This window comes from Leptopilina boulardi, unplaced genomic scaffold (assembly GCF_019393585.1).
Source record: "Leptopilina boulardi isolate dan_hultmark-lab unplaced genomic scaffold, ZJU_Lbou_2.1 LbouV2_44, whole genome shotgun sequence".
NCBI classification, from domain to species: Eukaryota; Metazoa; Arthropoda; class Insecta; order Hymenoptera; family Figitidae; genus Leptopilina; species Leptopilina boulardi.
In genome coordinates this window covers 414,451-438,358 of record NW_026137988.1, presented here as the reverse complement: position 1 = coordinate 438,358, position 23,908 = coordinate 414,451, and the positions used below count along the sequence as shown (strand labels likewise).

General features: G+C 28.4%; 1 protein-coding gene across 5 annotated transcripts; it reads right to left on the bottom strand.

The window, feature by feature from the left end:
* Positions 1-6,136: 6,136 nt before the first annotated feature.
* On the bottom strand, positions 6,137-23,835 carry LOC127289523 (THAP domain-containing protein 1-like). 5 transcript variants are annotated; one of them, XM_051317509.1, is made up of 6 exons: positions 23,712-23,835; positions 12,748-12,950; positions 12,293-12,424; positions 8,865-9,058; positions 8,695-8,712; positions 6,137-6,325 (listed from the first exon to the last, which is right to left on the bottom strand). In XM_051317509.1, exons 2-6 carry the CDS (start codon positions 12,806-12,808, stop codon positions 6,239-6,241), a joined length of 492 nt encoding a protein of 163 aa, XP_051173466.1. In that variant the 5' UTR covers positions 12,809-12,950; positions 23,712-23,835; the 3' UTR covers positions 6,137-6,238. The 5 variants fall into 5 exon arrangements, with proteins under 5 accessions (XP_051173466.1, XP_051173462.1, XP_051173463.1 ...); XM_051317505.1 differs by having other exon boundaries at positions 23,541-23,748; XM_051317506.1 differs by lacking the exon at positions 8,695-8,712 and having other exon boundaries at positions 23,541-23,748.
* Between the last annotated feature and the right edge of the window lie 73 nt (positions 23,836-23,908).

The window sequence follows — 23,908 nt, the reverse complement described above, 5'->3', positions numbered from 1 at the left end:
TAATCTGCAATTATCTCCGAATGTAGTTGACCGATTTCAATTTTCTTTAAAACCAATTAAAGGTAATTAAATTTATTTTTATAAAAAGTATTTATTACATTCTTCAATCAGCACTTAAGTAAATATAAAAAGTGGTTCAAACTCAATATGCACTGTCTTTTGTGGTCATTATCTGCACAGAGAGAAATTTCTCCCTAATTTTGTATGAAAACTACTTTCTCATTTAGTAAAACAACTATTGCGACTTTAATAGCATAAAATTTATACCAATACCACTCTTGGACATACTAAAATAGTTTGTGTTGTTCCCGAGAGATAAAGTGTCGTTGATTCTTCTATATTCGTATAAATGTCATGTGAACATAGTTCTTCATCCTGCCATGCGAATTTCGTTCAAGGCACATACTAATATAGCGTTAAACGTCGAGCGATTATTTGACAACTAATTGGAATAATCGCTCGATGTTGACGCTATATTGGTATTTGCCTTGAACGAAGCTCGCTCGGCAGAGCGGGAAACTACGTTCACTTGTCATTCGTGCAATATAGAAATAAAATTGCTACTAATAACGTTAATACCAATGATATTTTAACGCATGGGGATTTTTGGAACTATTTTAGTATAACTTTAAGCGATTTTGTGAAGAAAACGTCTCAAATTACGAAAAAAATATCGATGATTTCTTCATAAACTATAAGAAAATCGGTATAATTTTCTAATATATATTTTTTAAGGATGTTTGTGTATATCTGTTTTTTATTAGAAAAAGTCGTGCAAATGCTACAAGTGCCAGTGGGCGGGAATCACGAAAAAGTTGCCAAAAATCGAAATCAAAAGGAGTTCCTATAAAACCAGGGTGTGCAGCGGACCTTGAAATCTTTTAAAAGTCCTTGAATTTTTTTTGAACCTTGCAAAAACCTTAAAATTCCTTGAATTTTATATAGTCCAGTCAAATTAGTCGAAAAACAAGGCATATCATGTTTTCACTCAGGACCTCAATTTTTTTGCTTAAACCCTTCATTTTGGTGTAAAAATAAAGTACCTAAATTTGGTACTTCGAACACCTACCGGAAACTAAAATTTTTTAAGAAACAGGTGTAAAAAATCAGTTTTTTGCAAATTGCCGCCTTCCATGACATTTTAGCATAAAAATAATTATTATAAAAAAGAAAGTATAAAATTCTGAGTAATTTGATAAAAAAATTAACTCTGTAGCTTAAAAATTGACCGGGGTATAACTTCCGCAAAAAATCCATTTTTTTTGAGATTTTTCCCAAAATCAGGTATTTTTCAGTTTTTCCAATATAGCTTTGAAAAAAAATGATTTTTTGAAAAAATGACCCACAGAAAAGTTAAAGCTGACAAAATGCCTGACAATTTGCAAAAAAGAACAATGTAATAGCTCTAATAGTTTCTGAGATACAGTCTCTCAAAGTTGACCCTTTTGAGATTTTACTTACAATGGTAATAAAATGAGATTCTATATGTAAAACCTCAAACGGGTCAACTTTGAGAGTCTGTATCTCAGAAACTATTAGAGCTATTACATTGTTCTTTTTTTGCAAATTGTCAGGAATTTTGTCAGCTTTAACTTTTCTGTGGGTCATTTTTTCAAAAATTCATTTTTTTCAAAGCTATATTGAAAGAACTGAAAAATACCTGATTTTGGAAAAAATCTCGAAAAAATGGATTTTTTGCGGAAGCTATACCCCGGTCAATTTTTGAGCTACAGAGTTAATTTTTTTATCAAATTACTCAGAATTTTATACTTTCTTTTTTATAATAACTATTTTTATGGTAAAATGTCATTGAAGGCTGCAATTTGCAAAAAACTGATTTTTTGCACCTATTTTTTAAAAAAATTTTAGGTACATTATTTTTACACCAAAATGAAGGGTTTAAGCAAAAAAATTGAGGTCCTGAGTTAAAACATTTAGAAATGCTAACTTGACTAGACTAAAGGCGCTTGTATACCTCACCGATCCCGAGTATACTTCTGTCGTGTACCATTGGAGTAAAAGAGACAAAAGATATTTCCATCTCTTTTACTCCAATGGTACACGACGCAAGTATACTCGGGATCGGTGAGGTATACAAGCGCCTTAATAATCTATTTTGTTGTTACAAAAAAATTTTCATTCATTAAAAAATTTTTTTTTTAAATTCCTAACATTTATTTATTTTTACAGACGGAACAAAGATATCGATTTTTTAACATAAATACTAATTTTTCATAACTAGAAAATTTTGTCGATTTTGTTCATTTCCTTTTTTTAATACTGTTTATCGTCTTAAATCTTTTTATGTTTTATTTTTATTCAATCATTAACGGAATATTCATACATCTAAGTATTCTTAAATTTAAGTTATTTAGGTTACTTGAAATCCTGCGCTAATTATGCGCAAATACTGCGTTTGGGCAGTTCCGGAGCTACAAAATATTTGCCATTTACTTTTTTTTATTTCTAATGGTAAAAAAATAAGTTTTCAATAGTTTTTGAAAGGGCCGACAGAACCGGGCGCAAATTAGGCAACTTAAAAGACTGATATTTATCTAAAACGAGTTCCGGAGCTACAAAAATTTTTCTACTTAGATATATCTAAGTAGCGCCTCGTTATGTCGGCTCTTTTAAAAACTACTGGAAACTTAATTTTTTACCATTTGAAATAACATATCTGAGTAGCAAAAATTTTTGTAGTTCCGGAACTTGTTTTAGGTAAAAAATCATTCGTGTAATTCGTCTATCTAGCGCCCGGTTATGTTGGCCCTTTCGAAAACCATTGAAAACTTAATTTTTTGCCATTTCAAATAACATACGTAAGTGGCAAATATTTTGTAGCTCCGGAACTGCCCAAACGCAGTATTTGCACATAATTAGCGCAGGATTTCAAGTAACCATAATAACATTAATAAAAATTCTCTTTTTATTCTGAAATTTCTTAAAATCTCGATTTTCCCTTTTTCTTTAAATGTTTCCTTAAATTTAATTTCTCTTCATTTTTTTTATAAAATTCTCATGTTTTTTATTCTTCAAATTCTCTTGATTGGAATTCCTAAAATTATTTTTTTTTCAATTTCGTCGATTTTTTATTTTCTTAAATTTTTGAATTTGTTTTCATTTTTCTAAAATTCTCGTTGTTTGAAACATTTTTTCACCATTTTTATTCTTATTTTTTGAAAATCCTAAAATTTATTTAGTAGGGAAGCTAAAAGTTGGTTTTGTATAAATTTTATATATCGTGGAATATATAGAATATTTGATAACAATAATTAATGATTTAATCGATAAATTATATTATTTACATGATATATAAGATTGTCACAACTTTTTTTCCAGTAACAATAATAAAATTTTTAATTTTTGGCACATTTGAACGATTATCTTGAAGGTGATGATCTAGGTATTTCAGAAATATATGTAAGTAAAGATAAAAATTCTTTTTCAATGCAGGATAAAATGATCCTTTTAGGTAGGGGAGAAATGGGAGTTATGCAACACGTTAATATTTTATAATAGCAATTAATGTGACAAATTTCAACTTTTGTAAAATTCTTTTCTCGTTAAGAACTAACGTTTTAAGTACGAAGCTGAAGTACGCAACTTTTATGATAAACGATTTTTAAAGAAATAATTTTTTAACATGAAAAATTCAATAATTTTTTGCCTAAAAAATATTTTTTATAATTTCTTGATTAATGAAAACTGCAAGAAATATTTTTTAGGCTATTAATTATAGAATTTTTCATTTTTAAAATCGTTTATCATAAACGTTGCGTACTTCAGCTTCATTTTTAAGTGGTACCCGTCATCTTTGCAAGCATTTTTCATGTCTTTCCAGATAGTGAGTTAAAATTTTTTCTAAGTCTTTTTGACTGTTTCTTTTCTACTAATTTTTTCAAGGTGATCACAATGTTTAGTGCATAAAAATAATCATTAATTAATAACTTTTCGGCCTACAAAAAAAAATTTCGCATAAAATTTTCGATGTGTCAATAATTCTATGATTATTTTGGAAATGTAGAAAATGGGGAGTTATGCATCAGTGTTGGTGGGGAGTTGTGCATCTCATTATATTTAACAGTTTTCATCCTAGTACACGGTGGTCTAGAAGCAGTCACAGGTATGACAAAAATGGGTATAAAAAGTACAAAGTGGGTTTTGTTCGTGACTATTTCTAGTTTAAAAATTCGTTCAGACCAAAATCCTAGAGTCCCCTATTCTCAAGATATCGTCATTTCCGTTTTTTCAATCTTCTTGCTCTAGGATTTTGGTCTGAACGAATTTTTAAACTAGAAATAGTCACGAACAAAACCCACTTTGTACTTTTTATACCCATTTTGATTTTTGTCATACCTGTGACACACTCTTTTTATTTCTCATTATTCATGAATAATTCAAATGTTTTATGGAATTTAAATATTGTCCTTTAGTGAGATGAGACTTTTTACATCTGTATTTACTGCAAATGAAATAAATTACATAGTTTAATTCAATTATTTTTAAAATAATTTAATTATATCTAAATTATCACATTTTATAATTTAAATAAAGAATATTCTAAAAAATATGTTTTTTTCATCAATTTAGAACGGTGTAGCAAAACTCCCCACGTTTTTTGAAAAGTAGTAAAACTAGTATTTTCGAAAAACAAGCAAAATTTCTATATGTGTTTTGAATTTTAATTAATTGATATTTCTAATAATATGTATCACTATCAGTAAAATCTAATATGGTTTATTGAATAAACATATATATGGAAGCTTTATGCACAAAGAAGAAAAAAAGATAATAATATTATGTACCAAAAAATCAAACTTTTTGAAAATGATTTTTCAACCATTGCCTGACAGAATTGACGCATCTCATAAAAATCTTTTAATTCGACGCTTTGTGGACAACTGGTTGTACTTATCAGTTGAAAAAGGCTTTGAAAATAAAGTGGAGTCAAAAAGTCAAATGCATCAAAAAAACCGACTGTTACTTCTTACCTACCCTTGTTATAACCAACCCTGTGTTCATTTAAAAAATTTTAATTGTTTTTATAACGATTATCAAAAGTTTTTTGTTCTAAATGAAGTTAGCTTTCATTTTTTTCAAGTAAAAGATAAAACCATATTATGACAGCATTTTTCCAAATAAGATTCTCTAGAAATTAAAAATGTGATTTTTAACAAAATTTTATAAAAAAGAGTTATTTTCAGAAAATTATAACATCTTATGAAAGGTAGAAAGCTATTTTTAAGTTTATATTTATTGAAAATTAAGTCTACTTTAAATTGAGGAGTAAGCGGCCAAAAGTTGATACCTAAGTATATTTTAATAAAGAACTGTAAAATTGTTAATATAGAATTACATTAATTTAAAAATATTTGAACTTAACCAAAAAGATTTAAAATTTTAGTTTTTTTTACTAGAAAATTACCCAAATCTTTAAAACTCATTATTTATTATCCATTTTAATTAATAATAAGTGCCCTATCACATATCTATGGAGTGAAAACCACCCCCAAAAATCGTTTTTTGCCATTCTTACGTAAATGTGTAGGAATTTTCTCCTTTACATAAAAATTGCAAAAAACGATTTTTGGTGGTGGTTTTCACCCCTTAGATGTGCGATAGGGCACTTATAAAAATATACGTGTCGAATATTTTTCAAAGAACTACAACATATCACAAGAGGAGCGAAATCGGTTACATAGAAAATTAAAAGGCATTAAAATAAGCTGCAACGCTTATTATTTTAATCCAATTCTGCTTATTTTAATCCATTTTGGTATTAAAATAAGCAAAATTGGATTAAAATAATAAGCGTTGCAGCTTATTTTAATACCTTATAATTTTCTGTGTAGGTACACCTGGGTAGTGTTCCTTGTTAGATGCACAATTCGAAAAAATTAAAATTTTTATTGTTTCCGAACAAATTTTTTGTTAAAATTTATACTTAGAGGTTTAGATATATAATGGACGAAAGGAATTCTGTAAATACTTTACTGAATACTTAATTATATTTTCAATTAAATGCAAAAATGAAAATTATGTATTAGTGATGGAGTTTTGAAGAAAAGTAGGGCAGAAATTTTACACTTTTCTAAATTATTCCTCATTTGAAACATTTAAATTACACATTAACATATAAAATATAGAGAATTTATTAAGACTAAAAATAATATTCATTTCATACATTTATAATTATTTTATACACACATAATATAATACATTTAATACTTTAAAATCGTTAGCTGTTATGATCGAATTTAAGAATATTGTTCCACTGTATTTCGTTAAATTCCACATCTTTTGATGGAGAATGTTGATAAATAATCTGTAAAAAATTAACAATTATTTAATTTCTTCAAGATGTTAAAAATAATCGTCCGAAGAACAAGAAAAATTTATTTATAAATAACATAGTTTAAATAAAATTCCCCAGGAAGTTTCTTTTTCTAAAATATAATCGTTTTTTTCATCTGAACCCTCAATTTCAAATTCCCGAAATGCAATTTGACAGAACTTTGTTTTACTCTAATTGTCATTTGTTAGAATTATCAAATTATCGAATTTTTATTTGACCGCAATTGAAAATTTCCGAACAAACATCCCCATTATCATTAAGCGCAAATTTCTAATACAACTAACTAAATTTTTTTATAATTATAAAAACAAACTATGAATAGAATTGTTTGATAATTTTTTTTATTGATTTTAAGTTTAAGGGGGAGTGACATATTTGAGGTGTGAGGTTTTGAGGAATTTATTTGTTAACTTTTTAAGTTTACGAAAATAATTACTTAAAAAAAGTTTCAATTTGTTGCCTATACAGGCCGCAAATGTTAGTCTCGTTTCTCTGCAGGGCAAATCGGTGGGCAAGATTCCGGTTAGACCGTTTAATTTTGAACAAAAATTCAAAGTTTTTTTGAATTTGTAATAGATTTAGCTATAGAGTACGTAGGATATTTTAAAAATAGTAATTTTTGTGGATTTGGCAGCTATTAAAAGAAAAAGTCGATTTTTATAGCGAAATATTTTCAAAAAATATAGGTACAAACAACCAAAAAAAATCCGCGACGTACTCTAAAGCATTAGTAAATAACGATCAAAAAAAACTTTGGCCGAAGTCAATCCTATCAAAATTGTTCGAGCTAGACTGCCCACCGTTTTGAAGAATGTCATTTCGAGAAAAACGCGTTTTTAAAAAATTATCGAAAACTAGAGATTTACAAAAGTTAACAATAAAATAAAGTTCTTACGGATTAATCTGCAATTCCAACACCACATTGTAATGAAAAAAAATCGATTTTTTCAACCCCCTAATGTGGTTTCCCCCCTTAAAATGCAGATTATTAAAATTATGGTATGCGTTTGAACGATTGAGATACAAAAGTTCCAAAAAATAAGTTCTAACCCAAAAGTTCCAAGATTGGTAAGCTCCAAATGTATATTTTTTCTAATGAAATAAAAGTTATAAAAAGTTTCAAAATGTTCAAAAATGTAAATTGTGACCAATTGCTTTTATGTAGTTACGATCAAATGGATTTTCAGTAAATTTGAATTTCTATCATTTAAAAAAATCATCCAAGTATAAATATTGTTAAATAAGAGTTAAATTAAAAAAAACTGATGGGTACACAGAAAAAACCTGAACTCAAAATGAATAGTATACGCTACACGGAAAAACTTTGTACAATAATCGTTCCTAAATTTGTTCAGGAACTGAGGATATGAGAATAATTTAAGAAATCTTATTTATATTTTCTTTGAAAAATTCTAAGCAGTATTTCTATGAGAATTGTAGAGAAATTCAAGACAACTTCCTAAACTCACTACAGAAAGTCTTGAACTTGTTTTAGAATAAATTTTTACGTTTGCGAGAAAAAAAATTTACTCTGGGAGGACTCGATCCCACGTCCTCGAGAGTCCAAAAACTCCACTTTACATCTCTCAGCTACCTTAGCAGCTTATGGTATTATGCATTGGAAACATATTTGACGCAACCAATCCCTGCCTAGTGCTTGGTTACTGTACTGTGTCTTCTAAAACAGTTCAAGAAACTTTCAACGCCCAGTGACTGAGATATTCCGATCGCGGCATTAACAAGAAGTCTTCCAATGTCATAATAAAAATACAAGTATTTTCTTCAATGATTTTTGTATTTTTCTGTAAATTTTGCAGAATTTTTCTCATATCCTCAGTTCCTGAACAAATTTAGGAATGATTCTTGAAAAAAGTTTTTCCGTGTACTCATTTTGTTGTGCAACAAAAATGAGTCAGGTTGGTGGCGCCACTGTCTATGTCGTTTAGCATTGACTCATTTTGAACTGCAGCAAAAATGAGACTGGGTTTTTTTGTGTATGAAAACTCGGTTCTGCTAAATAGAAATTTGAAGCCATAAAAATTCTTATAACTTCCGTGTGGGTAAATTCTACTCTAAACACATATCACCGTCAAGCAAGGTAAATTCGGACAATTATACTAACTTCGGACACTTGGAATTATTTGAAAATACTGTACTTAGTAACGTTAATTATTCTAGAAAATATTCATTATTCACATTTTTTGATAATGAACGTAAAATAAGTTATGAAATTAAAAGCATATAATTTTAAGTGTTCGAAATTAGTGAAGTTACCCTATTTGTCTGTATATCTAAACGCAGTAATTTTTTGCTGAATAAATAAAACGAAGTGTAATTACCCATTTGTTCATCTCTGCCTTTACGGTTTTCCAAAGTTTGAATTGCAAAATTAAATTTTTGCTTACAGACATATACGATGAGAAGTATTAAATAATTTATATTTATCAAATGACTAATTGTAAGATTTAAGATGGAATCAACTTAGACATGACTGTAAATAAGAGTCTACCTTTTTTTTAAGACGACTTGTTTGTTGACGAAGAATTTTGTTTTCCCTCTTCAAAGAATCTAATTTTTCAGTTAGTTTGGCAATAGTTATCGCCATAGACTGGAAAGTATTAGTATAATGCCGATCATGACAAATATAATCTTCCTCGTGCATCTTCTTTGATGTGCTTAACACTAATGCTTTCTGTCGTTTAACTGTAACAATGGAAAATGTCACATCTTTTTTAAATATTAAAATTTCATTTATCATAAATTCTTGCTTAAATTCTTCATTTATTCTAAAAACGAAATTTTTCACTTCAAACAAAATCCTGCAAGTAGCAAATTTTTAACGTTTTAAAAAAAACATTCAGATGGCTTTGAGAGAGTAGTCAGAAAGTAGCTGAATTTTATATAAATTAAGAGAAAACGTTTAGGTGATGAAAACTTAAAGAGGCGTTACGGATGATTCAAGAAGCAGCGGAAAAATGACACGTGTATCAAGAGTTAATTCTAACCTTCTTTTTCATCTTTATTTATCTTGTAAAAATTTTATTTATTAGATTAATATATTTAAATATAGAGGGTTAGAAAAAGAAATGATTTACGTCAGACGCGATATTTTCAGTCTGTTTAGAAGTATACAATTGCTTTAGAAAATATATAACCTGCAGTGATATTAAATACTTCTTTCTTACATTTGGGGTAAATGCAAACAGAATTTTTTATGGACTTGAACATATTTTTAAATCTTCATGAAAAATAAGAAAATTTGTATTTATTGATTTGATAAAAATTATGGAAGATCTGATTTTTTAAAGTTTAACGTTTAACATCTAAAAAATTGAAATTAAGTCTAAAAGGTGACTTTTCTCAAAACCGAAGTGATTGATTTTTGAGACTTTTGCTTCCTCGTAGATGAAGCTTTGTAGTCCTTTCGTTTATAAAAATTTTCAAAGTGTCGGAAACAAATTTTTCTCTATATAGAAACATGTTATATGAGATCCTGATCAATTGTCCGGATATATGAATCTGTGTGTATGTGTGTGTGTGTGGATCCCTTTTTTGTTTAGAAGATAACTTGGACAGGTTTTAATGGATTTAGATAAAATTTGGTAGGCTCATTTATTATATTAATATCTCAAATCTGACCAAAGAATTTTAAAAAATACCCCAAAAAAAAAATTTATCGTCTTTTTTCCAAAAATTTTTTTTAAATCGAAAAAATTTTTAAACAGAAAAATTTAAGGATATATATAATAAAATCGTATTTCTTACGTCAAGACAAATCGATCGATATATATAAAGTATAGTTTTAATTTAAATTTAAAGAATTAATGAAAGTTAAAAAATCAAAAATTCACATTTTGGCTATAAAATTTTGTGATTTTTTAAATTTAAGTTTATAAATGAAATAATTGTATTCCTTACATGAAAACGAATCGATTGGTATATATAAAATTTACATTTGAGGTAAGTTTAATAAATTAATGAAATTTAAAAATAGAAAATACACATTTTAGCTGAAAAATTTTGTATTTATTTAAATTCAAGTTTAAATATAAAATAATTGTGTTCCTTGCATTAAAACGAATCGATATAATTGTAAATAATTATAAATTATATATTATTTTTTATTAATTTTTAGAAATTTCAGCTAAAATGTGAATTTTTGATTTTTTAACTTCCATTAATTCTTTAAATTTAACTCAAATGTTTATATTATTATATTATTTTTGTATGCTTATTTCAATGTTTATGCTTTCTCCACGAGGAAGCAAAATGTTCATTTTTTCCCTATTATGCGAAAGTGGTGTTTTTTGCAATTATAATACTATTTACAGTTTCTTAGAACTACTTACAGTTCTCATACTACTCAGTAGAAACCCATTTATCCGGAGTAATGGATGCTGGCAGTTGTCCGGATAATTGAAATTACAAAGCACACAAATTTTCTTTATATAATCTTTGGCAAGTAATTATTTACAAACATGAAAAAAAAGAAATTCTTAGATACCATATAAATAAATACATATATATATTTAGTAAAAATTATTTTAGAAAAGTTTTCATAAATATTTTTTAAAAAATTTTAAATAAAAATGTAACGGTTCGTATGAAAATATAAAATTCACATATTAGAACACTTAGTTTAATTTTGTTGAAAATAGTTAGTAATTTTCATTTAACGTAAACAATTTCTTCTCTTCATAGCAGCTATGTCTTTAATTTCTTTCAACTGTAGTAAACTTATGTTATCGCACTCTGTTTGTTTATCAAACTATTTTAAAGCTGTTTCAAAGGCTTGAAATTTATAATAAACTTTGCATACATTAAAATGCTTATAATAATCATTGAGTGTCGAGAAACCCCAAATATATAAGATTAAGATACAGTATATTAGTAATTGTGTCAATAGAAGATAAGTTGTATTACTCCCTGCATTTTTAAGCTACACGGAAAAACTTTTTTCAAGAATCATTCCTAAATTTGTTCAGGAACTGAGGATATGAGAAAAATTCTGCAAAATTTACAGAAAAATACAAAAATCATTGAAGAAAATACTTGTATTTTTATTATGACATTGGAAGACTTCTTGTTAATGCCGCGATCGGAATATCTCAGTCACTGGGCGTTGAAAGTTTCTTGAACTGTTTTAGAAGACACAGTACAGTAACCAAGCACTAGGCAGGGATTGGTTGCGTCAAATATGTTTCCAATGCATAATACCATAAGCTGCTAAGGTAGCTGAGAGATGTAAAGTGGAGTTTTTGGACTCTCGAGGACGTGGGATCGAGTCCTCCCAGAGTAAATTTTTTTTCTCGCAAACGTAAAAATTTATTCTAAAACAAGTTCAAGACTTTCTGTAGTGAGTTTAGGAAGTTGTCTTGAATTTCTCTACAATTCTCATAGAAATACTGCTTAGAATTTTTCAAAGAAAATATAAATAAGATTTCTTAAATTATTCTCATATCCTCAGTTCCTGAACAAATTTAGGAATGATTCTTGCACAAAGTTTTTCCGTGTATATCTAAACCTTAGTGCGCCTACGCATTGCATTTTTGACTAAATGAACTTGTAAACATTTTTATCTCCAAAACGCTCTTTCCGGGCTACCGACTTAAATACACCGAATGCGTTACTTTTAAGTTAGTCCTAATCTAAACTCTAAAACTGTAAGAACTAGAATAAAGAATTATTCTATATTAATATTGTATATTTCTTGCTAGTCCCTTAAGGCCAAGTGTTTCCCCAATAAAATAAATTAATTAATATAAAGTGCAAAACGACACGACAGAGGAAAAAAAACGAAATAAAAATTTGTCCAGATAATCCAAAATCTGGTTGATCGAGGTCCGGAAAAACGGGTTTCTACTGTAGTTTAAAAACTAAATAGTATTTCAACTACAAAAAACACCACTTTCGCATTTAAAATAATTTAAAACATACGTGTTTCATTATGGCAGATTATGTTTAAACTTGGCTCAGGAACTTTTTCTAAACAGACAGATGAATCAAGAACTTTTTCATCAACGTCTTGTAAAATATGATTTAATTGATCAATCGCTTCTCTGGAAATATCTGAAAATTCCGTATCAGTATTTTCTATTTATTTTCTAAAAATAATTCATTGTTTATAAGCTTATTTATGAAATATTATAAAACAAGAAATCATCATTGTACTTATACATATTTAGTAAGTTGGAAAATTATATCTTCAAATAAATTATAATATTTTGTTGTTACATAAGATATTTTTCAAATTCAAGTTATCTCAAAGTATTCGAGTTTCTAAGCTTAATATGACATTCTATTTATAAAAATAATAATTTATTTATTTATATAATAATAAATAATTTGAGAATAAACGAGAATCAAAATATTTTTAAATAAAGTTGTAATACCTGTAAAATTTTGTTTTACTTCTTCAGTCAAAGCTAAAGGTGTACTTCCTGGTTTTAACATGTTTCTGCTTCCATTACAATTAATCGTAAAGTTTTCTGGATTGAAATGATTCGAGCACAAGTGACTATTTTTCGTCAACTGTTTTTTCTCCAAGCCTAATATATTTAACCATTTTTTGCACAAATTTTCATCCCGTGGAAATCTAAAAATTGAATTATTATGTTAATAAAAAGTTACAAATAGTTTATAACTTTTAAAATTCATATAAAGCATTTTATGAGAATAAGTAAATAATATATTGATGAAAATGATATTGCGATAACCATTATGACATGATCAATGAATAATCTAGAATTAAAATTGATGACCTTAAACTGAGTAACATCTCACACAGCACAATAATTTGGAGTAAGCTTTCCTTGAGTTTAAACCTAAGATTCGTTAGCTTACAGCATAAACTTCAGGTGAGATTTAGGTGAGTTACAAATGTCCGCTCTATCGTAAGCTACAGTGTAAGATTGTAGTCAGCTTAGGCTGCAGTCCCATGGTAGCGTTTTGCGTTGCGTTTTGTCACTAGACCATGAGTGTAAAAGAGATGCAGATATATGTTTGCTATGTTTACACTCAGGGTCTAGTGACAAAACGCAACGCAAAACGCTGCCATGGGACTGCAGCCTTACAGTTAGGCTTACTATAACCTTACTGTATACTTCCCGTAAACTTACTGTAAACTTCCATGTAAGATTACTGTAAGCCTCATGTAAACTTCCTTTAAGCTTACACTACTGTTAATTAATATTACTAAATAATATTTATTAATATTTATTTCAACTATTTTTTCACACCAGATGATAATATATATTGTGAAGTAGGATATACAACCCTAACGGGAATAATTGATTAAAATATACTGCGCAGCCGTAAAAGCTATAATAAACTACTGCGCATGAATAATTGTTTAATTTATTTATTAACATTTATCAATAATAATGTAAGTTTACATGAAGCTTACAGAAAGTTTACGGGAAGCTTATAGTAAGATTATAGTAAGCTTAACTGTAAACTGACTACAATCTTACACTGCATCTCACAATAGATAGGACATGTGCAGCTCACCTTAACCTCACCTGAAGTTTACGCTGTTAGCTAACGAATCTTAGGTTTAATCTCAACGGAAGCTTACAGCAAAATATTGTGCTGTGTATAAGATTTCGCTGTAAAAGCGGAAATCTAATTAAATCTGCTGAAAATTAAAGAATAAAATTTAAGAATTTTTAGGTCCGTTAACCTGGCTTGTCCACATTGTCCGATCTGGATGAAACCTATTGGAAAATTAAGGGCTAATTTAATGGTAATTCAATGCCCTAATGACGAATTTAATGCTCAGCATTTTCTTCGAAAAACTTGTGGACAAGCTATCTTAACATTAAGGTGGCTTGTCCACACAATGAAGGAGTACTCGTAGAAAGGTCTACACTTAGGGCTTTTTCAATGCTCTTTAATGCTTTATTGACAAATTTAATGCCGGCATAATTTCGCGAAATAACTGAAAAATTCAAATAACAAAGGAGTACTCGTAGGAATATTTACTCGTGTAGAAAAATCTTCTTGAACGTCTATAGTCAATCCTTGCGCAAGCTAGAAAGCATCTAACATAGCTAGTCTGGAAGGTGTTGCTTGCCCATTTTTGCTGCTACTTATTGTCAGCCACTAGTCAGACTCTAAATAGCGTCGATCGTCTGAAAAATCTAGCTAAACAGGTTGGTAATCTTAGAAGTACCACTTCGACAAAAAAAGTTTTTATACATGCCAACATTTGGGGCTCAATTAGGGCTAATTTAGTACCACATGCAAAAATTTAGGGCCTTTTACCTATTTAGAGTAACCTTCATACAGCTAATTGACGTCAAGCTAGAAGTACCACACTATAGTATCTAAATATTTTCCAAAATTTCTTCTATAGAAATTTAGGGCTCACAACTAAGACTATTTAAAATTTTCAAAAACCACCCCTAAGTTCAAAAAACATCCCCAATTATTAAAACTTGATTTAACCAAACAGAATTGCGCTTATCGTCGTGCTCAAGGCCGACTGGGATGCCTGGTTCCTTAAGAACTATAACTCCCGATCTTAAAATAAGCATATCTACCTTCTAACGAAAGAACTACCGACATGTTGAAACGGCGCGGCGGCGATTTGGCAAGCCGCCTTGCTACCGATGTACCATGGGGAAAGAGGAGGGAAAAATTGCCGTTGTAAGGTCCTTAAGAACCAAAACGGCGAAGAAAACCGGGTGCCCTTCCAGGAGGAGACGGTTAGCATTGATTCTCTTCGCCCGTGCAAGTAGAACTTGAGCGGAAGAAGGGAATCAAAGTACCCGGCGGGGACCTCGTGGAGGTTCCGTCTCCGAGCTAAGCTCCACCCACCGATGGTCTGGTAGGTCACACACACTCATACAATAGGGTGCCCAATGAAATGGCGGAACGGTTAGTAACATTTATCTTGGACCCGAAAACACCCCAACAGGAGTGGGCGTGAGTTGGCGAGGACAAGAATCCTGCACTTCCAACGGGGACCACGTGGAACATCCGCTCCCAGACCGAACAATTAGACCGCACCCTACCGAAAGAGTGGTACTGGAATGGTACTGAATTGGACTTGGCTTGAGTTCCACTTCAGTACCACTTCAGTACCACTACCTGATAACCCATAAGAAGACATTTTTAAAGTACTTTAACAGTAGTTTTAAAGGTATATAAGATCAACAAACCGTCTCTCACGATATACGTGTAAAACAGCAAAAAAAACATAATAGTTTGTAGAAAATTTCTGTTAAGTTTGGAAATTATATTGCAATCCCTCCTTGAACAATAGACCCCTAGTTCCTTTGTTGCAGGATTAAAATTTTAACCCGAGTTTTATTGCTTAAAAAATTTATAATTTTAATAACTCAACTTTAAAAAATATATATTGAGATTCGTTAATATTTCCAGATTATGAATATCTAAAATTTATCAAAAAAAAATTACATTCAAAAAAGTTATAATTTATCTCGTATACCTTAAGTTTGACAAAAAAATGGACATAATTTTTGAATTTAGCTGCCAAAGGACATATCATATGCATAATAATGTATGAAAATAATATAAATCCAGGAAAAACAAATATAATATTGAAATAAATATAAAGTATTAGTTTAAACATATTGAAAAAGCTAGTCGCTTTTCACTTTTATGAGGGTATTAACGGTAACTCGATCCTTTTCGCAGGTAAATTTCCCAGTTCCATTTCAGTACCAAAATGCACCAAATTAGTTCTGAGTTGGTACTGAGCCCTCAGTTCCAATTTGCCAGTACCAATCCAGTACCACCCTTCCGGCAGGGCAGTCTGAAACCACAACGGTCTCACCCTGCCTCCGGACGAGGAGACGTACTGCGTTCAAATTTCCCTCTTTAGTCGCCTCGTACGACACGCGATGGGAAACGGCAAGACAAGTTCTCCGGCCACTTTGCACGGGGAGGGTCCCATTTCACATGATGAACACCTGGCAGGCGTAGTGCACTCATACATCATCGGTAATGTCCAATCTCAGCGTCTACGTCGAAGCGGTACTTAGCTAGGTGGGTACAACCCTCCGCACCCCTTTTAGTCTCCTTTTACGACATGCAGTGGGTTACAGGCGCCCTATTCTGAAGCCAGGAGCGCCACGGCGGGATTTAACCAAACAATAATCAAATAGGAATTAAGAACTAAATTAGGGTTCTTCAATAGCACTAAACTGACTTTTTAAAACTGCACCCCCAAGCACCCCAGCCAAGTAACTGATAGATAACCAACCACAAAAACTACCCTCAAATAATTCAAACTTAATATTTACAAAAAAACAAACACATACACATTTAGAGCTCTTAAAAAGCACTTAATTAGATATTCAAAAATGATCCACCAATTTCAAAAACTACCCCTGAGTAGTTCAAACTCAATTTTTCCAAAAAAAAAAAAGTACTAAAGAATTTGAGGCTCATAAATAGCACTAAATTGGATGTTCAAAATTGATCCACCAATTTTAAAAACTACCCCTACACACCATGCCAGAACTAAAAAAAAATTTTGACTAAAATGGATCCAAAATAGGGTTTTTGGGGATCATTCTACATCATATCAGAAGTAAAAATCCGTTGAGATCAAAATTCTAGCTGCTCCTTTTTTCGAGATACACGGAAAGATATCTTGTTAGAATAGTTAATAAATTTGAATAGAAATTTTGATATTTTTCTTTTTCAATTGCGAAAAATTCTGGTTTGATAATAAAAGTTGGTACAGTTTTACGAATACCTTTAACTGGAAACATTTTACGAAAACTGAAATTATTATTTCTTAATTCAAATCTACAATTTTCGAATATTGAAAAAATTATAGGAAAAAACAGTATAGGAAATTTCGTAATTTGCTAAAACTATACGAAAAAGTAGGAGTGGTGTTATAAAATAAAGCACGTTTCAATATTTGCTAAAACTATACAAAAGAGCAGGAGCCGTGAAAAAAAGAACGTCGAAACCACCAATGGCTCTTTTTTCAGGTTTTCTCTCTTTTTCTATTCGAGGGTAGTGGGGGTCTTTCTTAATACACACACATAACTGGTACGCTTTGATTGGCTTAAAATTATTCCTAACACATCCTAACTACAATACGCATACATAAACGCAGAATAACGCAACGCATATAGATACATAATTCACGCTGAAACGAGAAATTCTGAACTTCTTTATATACTAAATAGACAGATTTTTCTGCACTTGTGAGAAACTTAATATTACATTGTTAAATATTTAAAAATAAAAATAATTATTTATAAAGAAATAATAAAATATTTTATTACCTTTCAAAGAACAATTTTTATCATAAAATCATTTAATTTAATTATAGAAACAAACTTATAACAAATATTCTATAATTATATTTAGAAAAAGAAATATAGAATAATTAAAAACAATTATTTATAAAAACTTTTTCTAGTCTATATTGCAGAAATAAAAATTATATAAAAATTATGAGCAAACAAATGAAGTACTTTATTATTAAATATTAATTAAAATTATTTTTAATTCATATTGCAGTATTAAAAATGATTTTAAAATCAGGATGTCCAGCAAGGCTTAAAAAAAAATTCCCTGACTTTTCTCTGACATTTTTTTTTCGTGACTACTCGTTAGTGATCGGTCAAACCCGATCGGACTCACTCGCTTAACTTCGTCAAACTTCGGTGATTTTTGATATTTTTCTATCATTTTTTGAAAGAAAAAGTTTCTATTAGTATTATATGTAAATATAAGGATTTAACACCAATCCACTTTCTTATCGACTATATCAAAATGTAAAATGATCATACCAGTTAACGGAATTGTAAATACAGAAAATGAAATATTTTATTCTAATACTTGTTACAGCCGTTACAGGGCGTATTAGAATTTAACATTTGGAGTTTTCATAATACAATTATGAATTTCGCAAAAACTATTCTAATTTTTGTTTCTAAATATATTAAACTTTATTATTTTTATTTTAGGCATTCTTAAAAAATAGTAATGAAATCTATTACCATCCCAAAATCTGCAAAATCTTCCGCAATTGTTACTTAATATACTAAATATGAGTGTCAAAATATTAAATATTCTAACAAGATTTCTTTCCTTGTATCGGTATTTTCGTTTATTTAATTTTGCGAATATTCTAAAAACACTCAGTTTGGAACTTGTAACTATATGTAGGCAAACAAATCTTACAAAAAGTATCTTAAATATATTTTTTATATATAATTACATGTAAAAACCTTTAAAACAAAAACTCAATGAAGAAAATTGGTTAATATTTGTCAATATATTAGGTTTTTTTATATTGAGCTCAATTAAGAGTCGATTTTGAATTTTTTTGATATTTTAGGTCATACCTCCCAAGTAGAAATGTGCCACTGGCATAGTACTGACCCAACACTGCCAGTCAGTATAATAGTACTGACTGCCGTACTGGGCCAGTAGTGGACCAACCCTGGCTGGTAACGCTGTCCAGTACTGATTTTGTCCCGCTCACCAGTACTAACGTAGTACTAGAATAATACTGGCATAATACTGGCAAAGTACTCATCCGGACTTAAAATCTCACTTTTTTACAAAATGCTAAAACACGCTTTCCAATGCAAATTTCATCCTTATTAGCTTATTACTCCCATTTTTACCACGAACAGGTAATGTGAAGCCAATAATAGTTAATGTTATTTAGAATATATAAAATATTATTAACAATAAATAATTAAAATAATAATTATCATTTATATTAATTAAATTATTTTATTTTTAATAAATTATTTTACAAAAAATAATTTGTGTTGTAAATTTTTTTATTTTTTTAAATTCATAATATTTAATTTTTTTTACTTTGCACTTATACTTAATTTAATAATTATTTAATAATTGATATTACACATGAACAAATATTGTACTTATAACACTTAAAACTAAGAACGAAAAATCTCGCACGCATGGGGGATCGAACCCTAAACCCTTAGAACGCAAGTCAGATACGCATACCGCACAGCCGCGCTGGCTTAAATGTGCTGACTTGAAGTAGTTCACCTAATACAAAAGTTTTGATTTCAAAGTTTGTATTATCTATTGATCACGAAAATAAAATGAATTTATTCTTAAATTTTTTAAACTCACAAAATTTTTTCAATTTTTACAAAGATTTAATGAAATAAAACTGGATATCAATTTCAGTTAAATATTTTTAATAAATTATTTTTACCGTAAATAATATTAAAACAGACAAAAATGATTGATGAATTACATAATTAAAAATAAGTTAATAAAAGACGACTGTAAAATATGAATGGTAAAAAAATTTTTAAATTTAATATTTAATTATTAATAATATTTAAAAATTACAGTGAAAAAATTACATTTGCTTTATTTTTAAAACTATTAGAAAAAAATTCTCAACTTATTGTTATTGCATGCATGATAAATAACTTAATGCACATATTTCAATGAGTACTAAAATAACTAAAAAAACATAAATATATTTTATATAGGTATATAATAATACATTACAATTACATCCAAAATTTTGAGGGAAAGTATTCGAAAGAAATTAATATACATTTTTTTAAATAAAAAATCATCGTTTTCTACCTAGTGAAATAATTTGAAGACTTTTTCATTTAATGTTTTATATCACCGACATAGTACTGATTCGGTGTGAATGACAGTGTACTGCCAGTACTGGTTTTAATATTTTTTTACCTCCGACATAGTACTGATTCGGTGTATTAGTCAGTACACTGCCAGTACTGAAAGTCAGTACCGACAGCCAGTATTGGATCAGTACCATGCCGGTGTTTAATTACGGCGAGCTACGGATATTTCTACTTGGGGCTATTTCCAAACCCTTTAAATTTATGTTTAATATATTTTTTATATTTTAATACTTTTTGCACAACAAATTAATTTATATGATTTAGAAAGAACGATACAAATTTTATATATATATATTTCGTTACTTTTAAGTGAGTTGTATTATACTGATTATTATAGTTCATGCAAGATATCCATTTATATACATGTTTGTTTCAAAATTTTAAATCTATTGTTTAGTTTGAAAATTATCCAACTTCTTATTTTGCTTATGATATTTTACAAATATCATTCTCTACCAGTTGTAATAAAAAAATTTATTTCGTTCTTTCTGAATCATATAAATTAATTTGTTGTGCAAAAAGTATTAAAATATAAAAAATATATTTAACATAAATATAAAGGGTTTGGAAATAGGTATGACCTAAATTATCAAAAAAATTCAAAATCGACTCTTAATTGAGCTCAATATAAAAAAACCTAATATATTGACAAATATTAACCAATTTTCTTCATTGAGTTTTTGTTTTAAGGTTTTTACATGTAATTACTTATAAAAAATATATTTAAGATACTTTTTGTAAGATTTGTTTGCCTACATGTAGTTACAAGTTCTAAACTGAGTGTTTTTAGAATATTCGCAAAATTAAATAAACGAAAATACCGATATCTCGAAAAAGGGAGCAGCTAGGATTTGAATCCATTTTAGGCAAACTTTTTTTTGGTTCAGGCACGGGCTGCCTAATTAGTTCAAACGCAATGTTTTCAAAAAACAAGTACTTAGGAATTTAGGGCTAATTTAAGGCTCTTAAATAGAACTAAATTAAATGTTCAAAAGTGATCCACTAATTTTAAAAATTACCCCTGAGTATTTCAAACCTAATTTTTTTATAAAAAAGTACATAGGAATTTAGGGCTAATTTATGACTCTTTACTAGTCCACAAGTTTTTCGAAGAAAATGCTAAACATTAAATTCGTCATTGGGGCTTTAAATTAGCAATAAATTAGCCCTTAATTTTCTAATAGGTTTTATCCAGATCGGACAATGTGGACAAGCCAGGTTAACGGACCTAGAATTTTTGAAACAAGATAAGCTCTTGATCTCCTGTTCAGCTAAATGGGTCAGAGCATCTCACCAACAACAAAAAGATGTCGTGTTCGACTCCCATCATATAAGTACAAAAAAAAAACTGAACTCAGAATGAGCCTCCTAGGCGGCTCATTTTGATGTGCAACAATAATGAACCAGTTTGGTGGCGCTACTTTCTATATCGGTTAGCATTGAATCATTTTGAGTTGCAACAAAAATTAGACTATGTTTTTTCTGTGTAGAGGAGTTCACTTATTTTAAAAATTCGAAAAGAATTTAAAACTTAATTTAATATAAGTATTTAAAATCAAAATATCGGTAATAGGTCTTATAAAAATATTTATTATTAAAATAAAAATTATTTAAGAAAAAGAATAAAATTGTATAACATTGATAAAATTGAGTTCCTATTAAAACTTAACGTAGGTGTTTTACTTCATTTTGAAAATGTAAAATTGAAATTTTTTTATCTAAAAAGGTTAATTTTCAATTGTCTGTTATTTAAATTACAGAAAGAAATATTAATTTATTAACTTCAAGTGATACTTTAACAATAAAATATTAACCTTTTAATAGCAACTAAATTATTACAATATTAAAATATCTGCAAAACCTCAAATTTTTACATCTCAAAAATAATTACAAGCTCTGAAAAATTTCAAAAACTTTTCAAGAATAAAATTTCAAATGCTTATTTTATTTTAAAGACGAATATTTCTAGAACTATTTTATCATTTTTCAGTACAGAATCAAGAAATTTATATTTCTGGTAAGTTTCAATATTAAATATTTTTTGATTATCAACGTTTTTTAAAAATTACAAAATAAAGTCCAGAACCTTTCTCTTTTGATTATTAGTTACATACAAAAAAAATTTAAGCCATAATATTATGATTAATGAACTGTTTTCTTTTAAACATAAACTTTAAAAAAAAAAAAAAAAATTAACAGAAATGTATCATGAAAGTCAAATTTGGTTTATTTTTTTAATTGACCAAAATATTGCTTCAAAAATAGCACTTATTTGCAAATATAAATAGATAATATGTAAAGTGAGGTTATGTTTATTGTACGTTGTGTCTATTTAGCCCGCTAACGGGAGGAATAGTGGCGATAGATTACTTAGCCCGCTTATTTTAAAAAATCACCAAAATGAGAACTATTTAGTTTGCAGTAAGTATATTTAAAATGTTTTTTGTTTTTCTTATTTACTTATTCTAGAATAATAAAATATATTTTATTATATAAAATGTATGTTAAGTGCAATTCAAAATAAGGCAATCGTTTATATAAATATATTAATGTGATTTAATACAAAGTTTATTTAATCAAAAATGAATTGTTTTGGTAGGGTTGTTTATTTAAAATATATTATATTATTTAATTTAATTAGGTAATTATTTAATTAAAGTTGTGGTAAAAACCAAATTTATTGTAAGAAACTTGTTTAACTACAGGTATATTTATTTTTTAATAAATTATTAGAAAATAGTTTATGAAGGGTTAAAAATAAATAAATTTCTTTGATGGGAATTAGAATCCTTATCTTTTTTTTTCGTTGAATCAACGTTGGTAACTTCAGTTTTTTAAAAATGTTGAAAAATCACACTACCTTTGTTGACGTTAAATTTCAAAAAATCATAACTTCCTTCATTTTTATCACAAAAAATAAAAAAAATACGTATTTTCTTATTTTTCATATAGATTTAAAAAAACATGATTCGGACAAAAAAATTTTTGAATGAAAATTTCCCGTGGAATGCCCCATACGTATTTACAAAATACAAGAATTTTAATTGTATTTCAAAAATTAATTTTTATTTGATAATTTAAAGTTTCAATAGAAAACAATTCCATAAACTACATTCTAATAATTTATTAAAAAATAAATATACCTGTAGTTAAACAGTTTTCTTACAATAAATTAAATTAAATAATATAATATATTTTAAATAAACAACCCTACCAAAACAATTCATTTTGGAGCAAATAAACTTTGTATTAAATCACATTAATATATTTATATAAACGATTGCCTTATTTTGAATTGCACTTAACATACATTTTATATAATAAAATATATTTTATTATTCTAGAATAAGTAAATAAGAAAAACAAAAAATATTTTAAATATACTTACTGCAAACTAAATAGTTCTCATTTTGGTGATTTTTAAAATAAGCGGGCTAAATATCCAAAATCTTGCATTTCTCCCGCTAACGGGCTAAATAATCTATGGCCACTATTCCTCCCGTTAGCGGGCTAAATAGACACAACGTTAATTTTATTACTTATGTAAAGTTAAGTTGTTTTGTGAATCAGGTAACTTTCCGCACAAGAAACATTTTCCCATCTTGAAAAATCATTCCCTGGGTAACAGTATTAATAACTGTATTTTTATTTAACAAAAAAAACTTTAAGTTTTCAATTATTTTTACAAAACATAAACTATCAATGTTTACCATTGTCCGACTAAAATATACATCTTATTGGGCTAACGCACAATATTTCTTCAGGGTTGAGAACTTATAGTAATATTTCCTGTACATACGTAACATACGTCGGTAACTTTCAATTTTTGCATGACTGCACAACCCTGCTTTTAAAATGTCGGAAATTATTACCGTAACTTTCGCATTCGTTTTTTGACAGTTGTTGT

Coding starts and splice junctions, on each gene's coding strand:
- LOC127289523 (XM_051317505.1), bottom strand. CDS start 23,602: ATGGGAAAATGTTTCTTGTGCGGAAAGTTACCTGATTCACAAAACAAC. Junction 12,425..12,747: donor AGTAAAACAAAATTTTACAG/GTATTACAACTT, acceptor CGGAATTTTCAG/ATATTTCCAGAGAAGCGATT. Junction 9,059..12,292: donor AATCTGCCATAATGAAACAC/GTATGTTTTAAA, acceptor CCATTGTTACAG/TTAAACGACAGAAAGCATTA.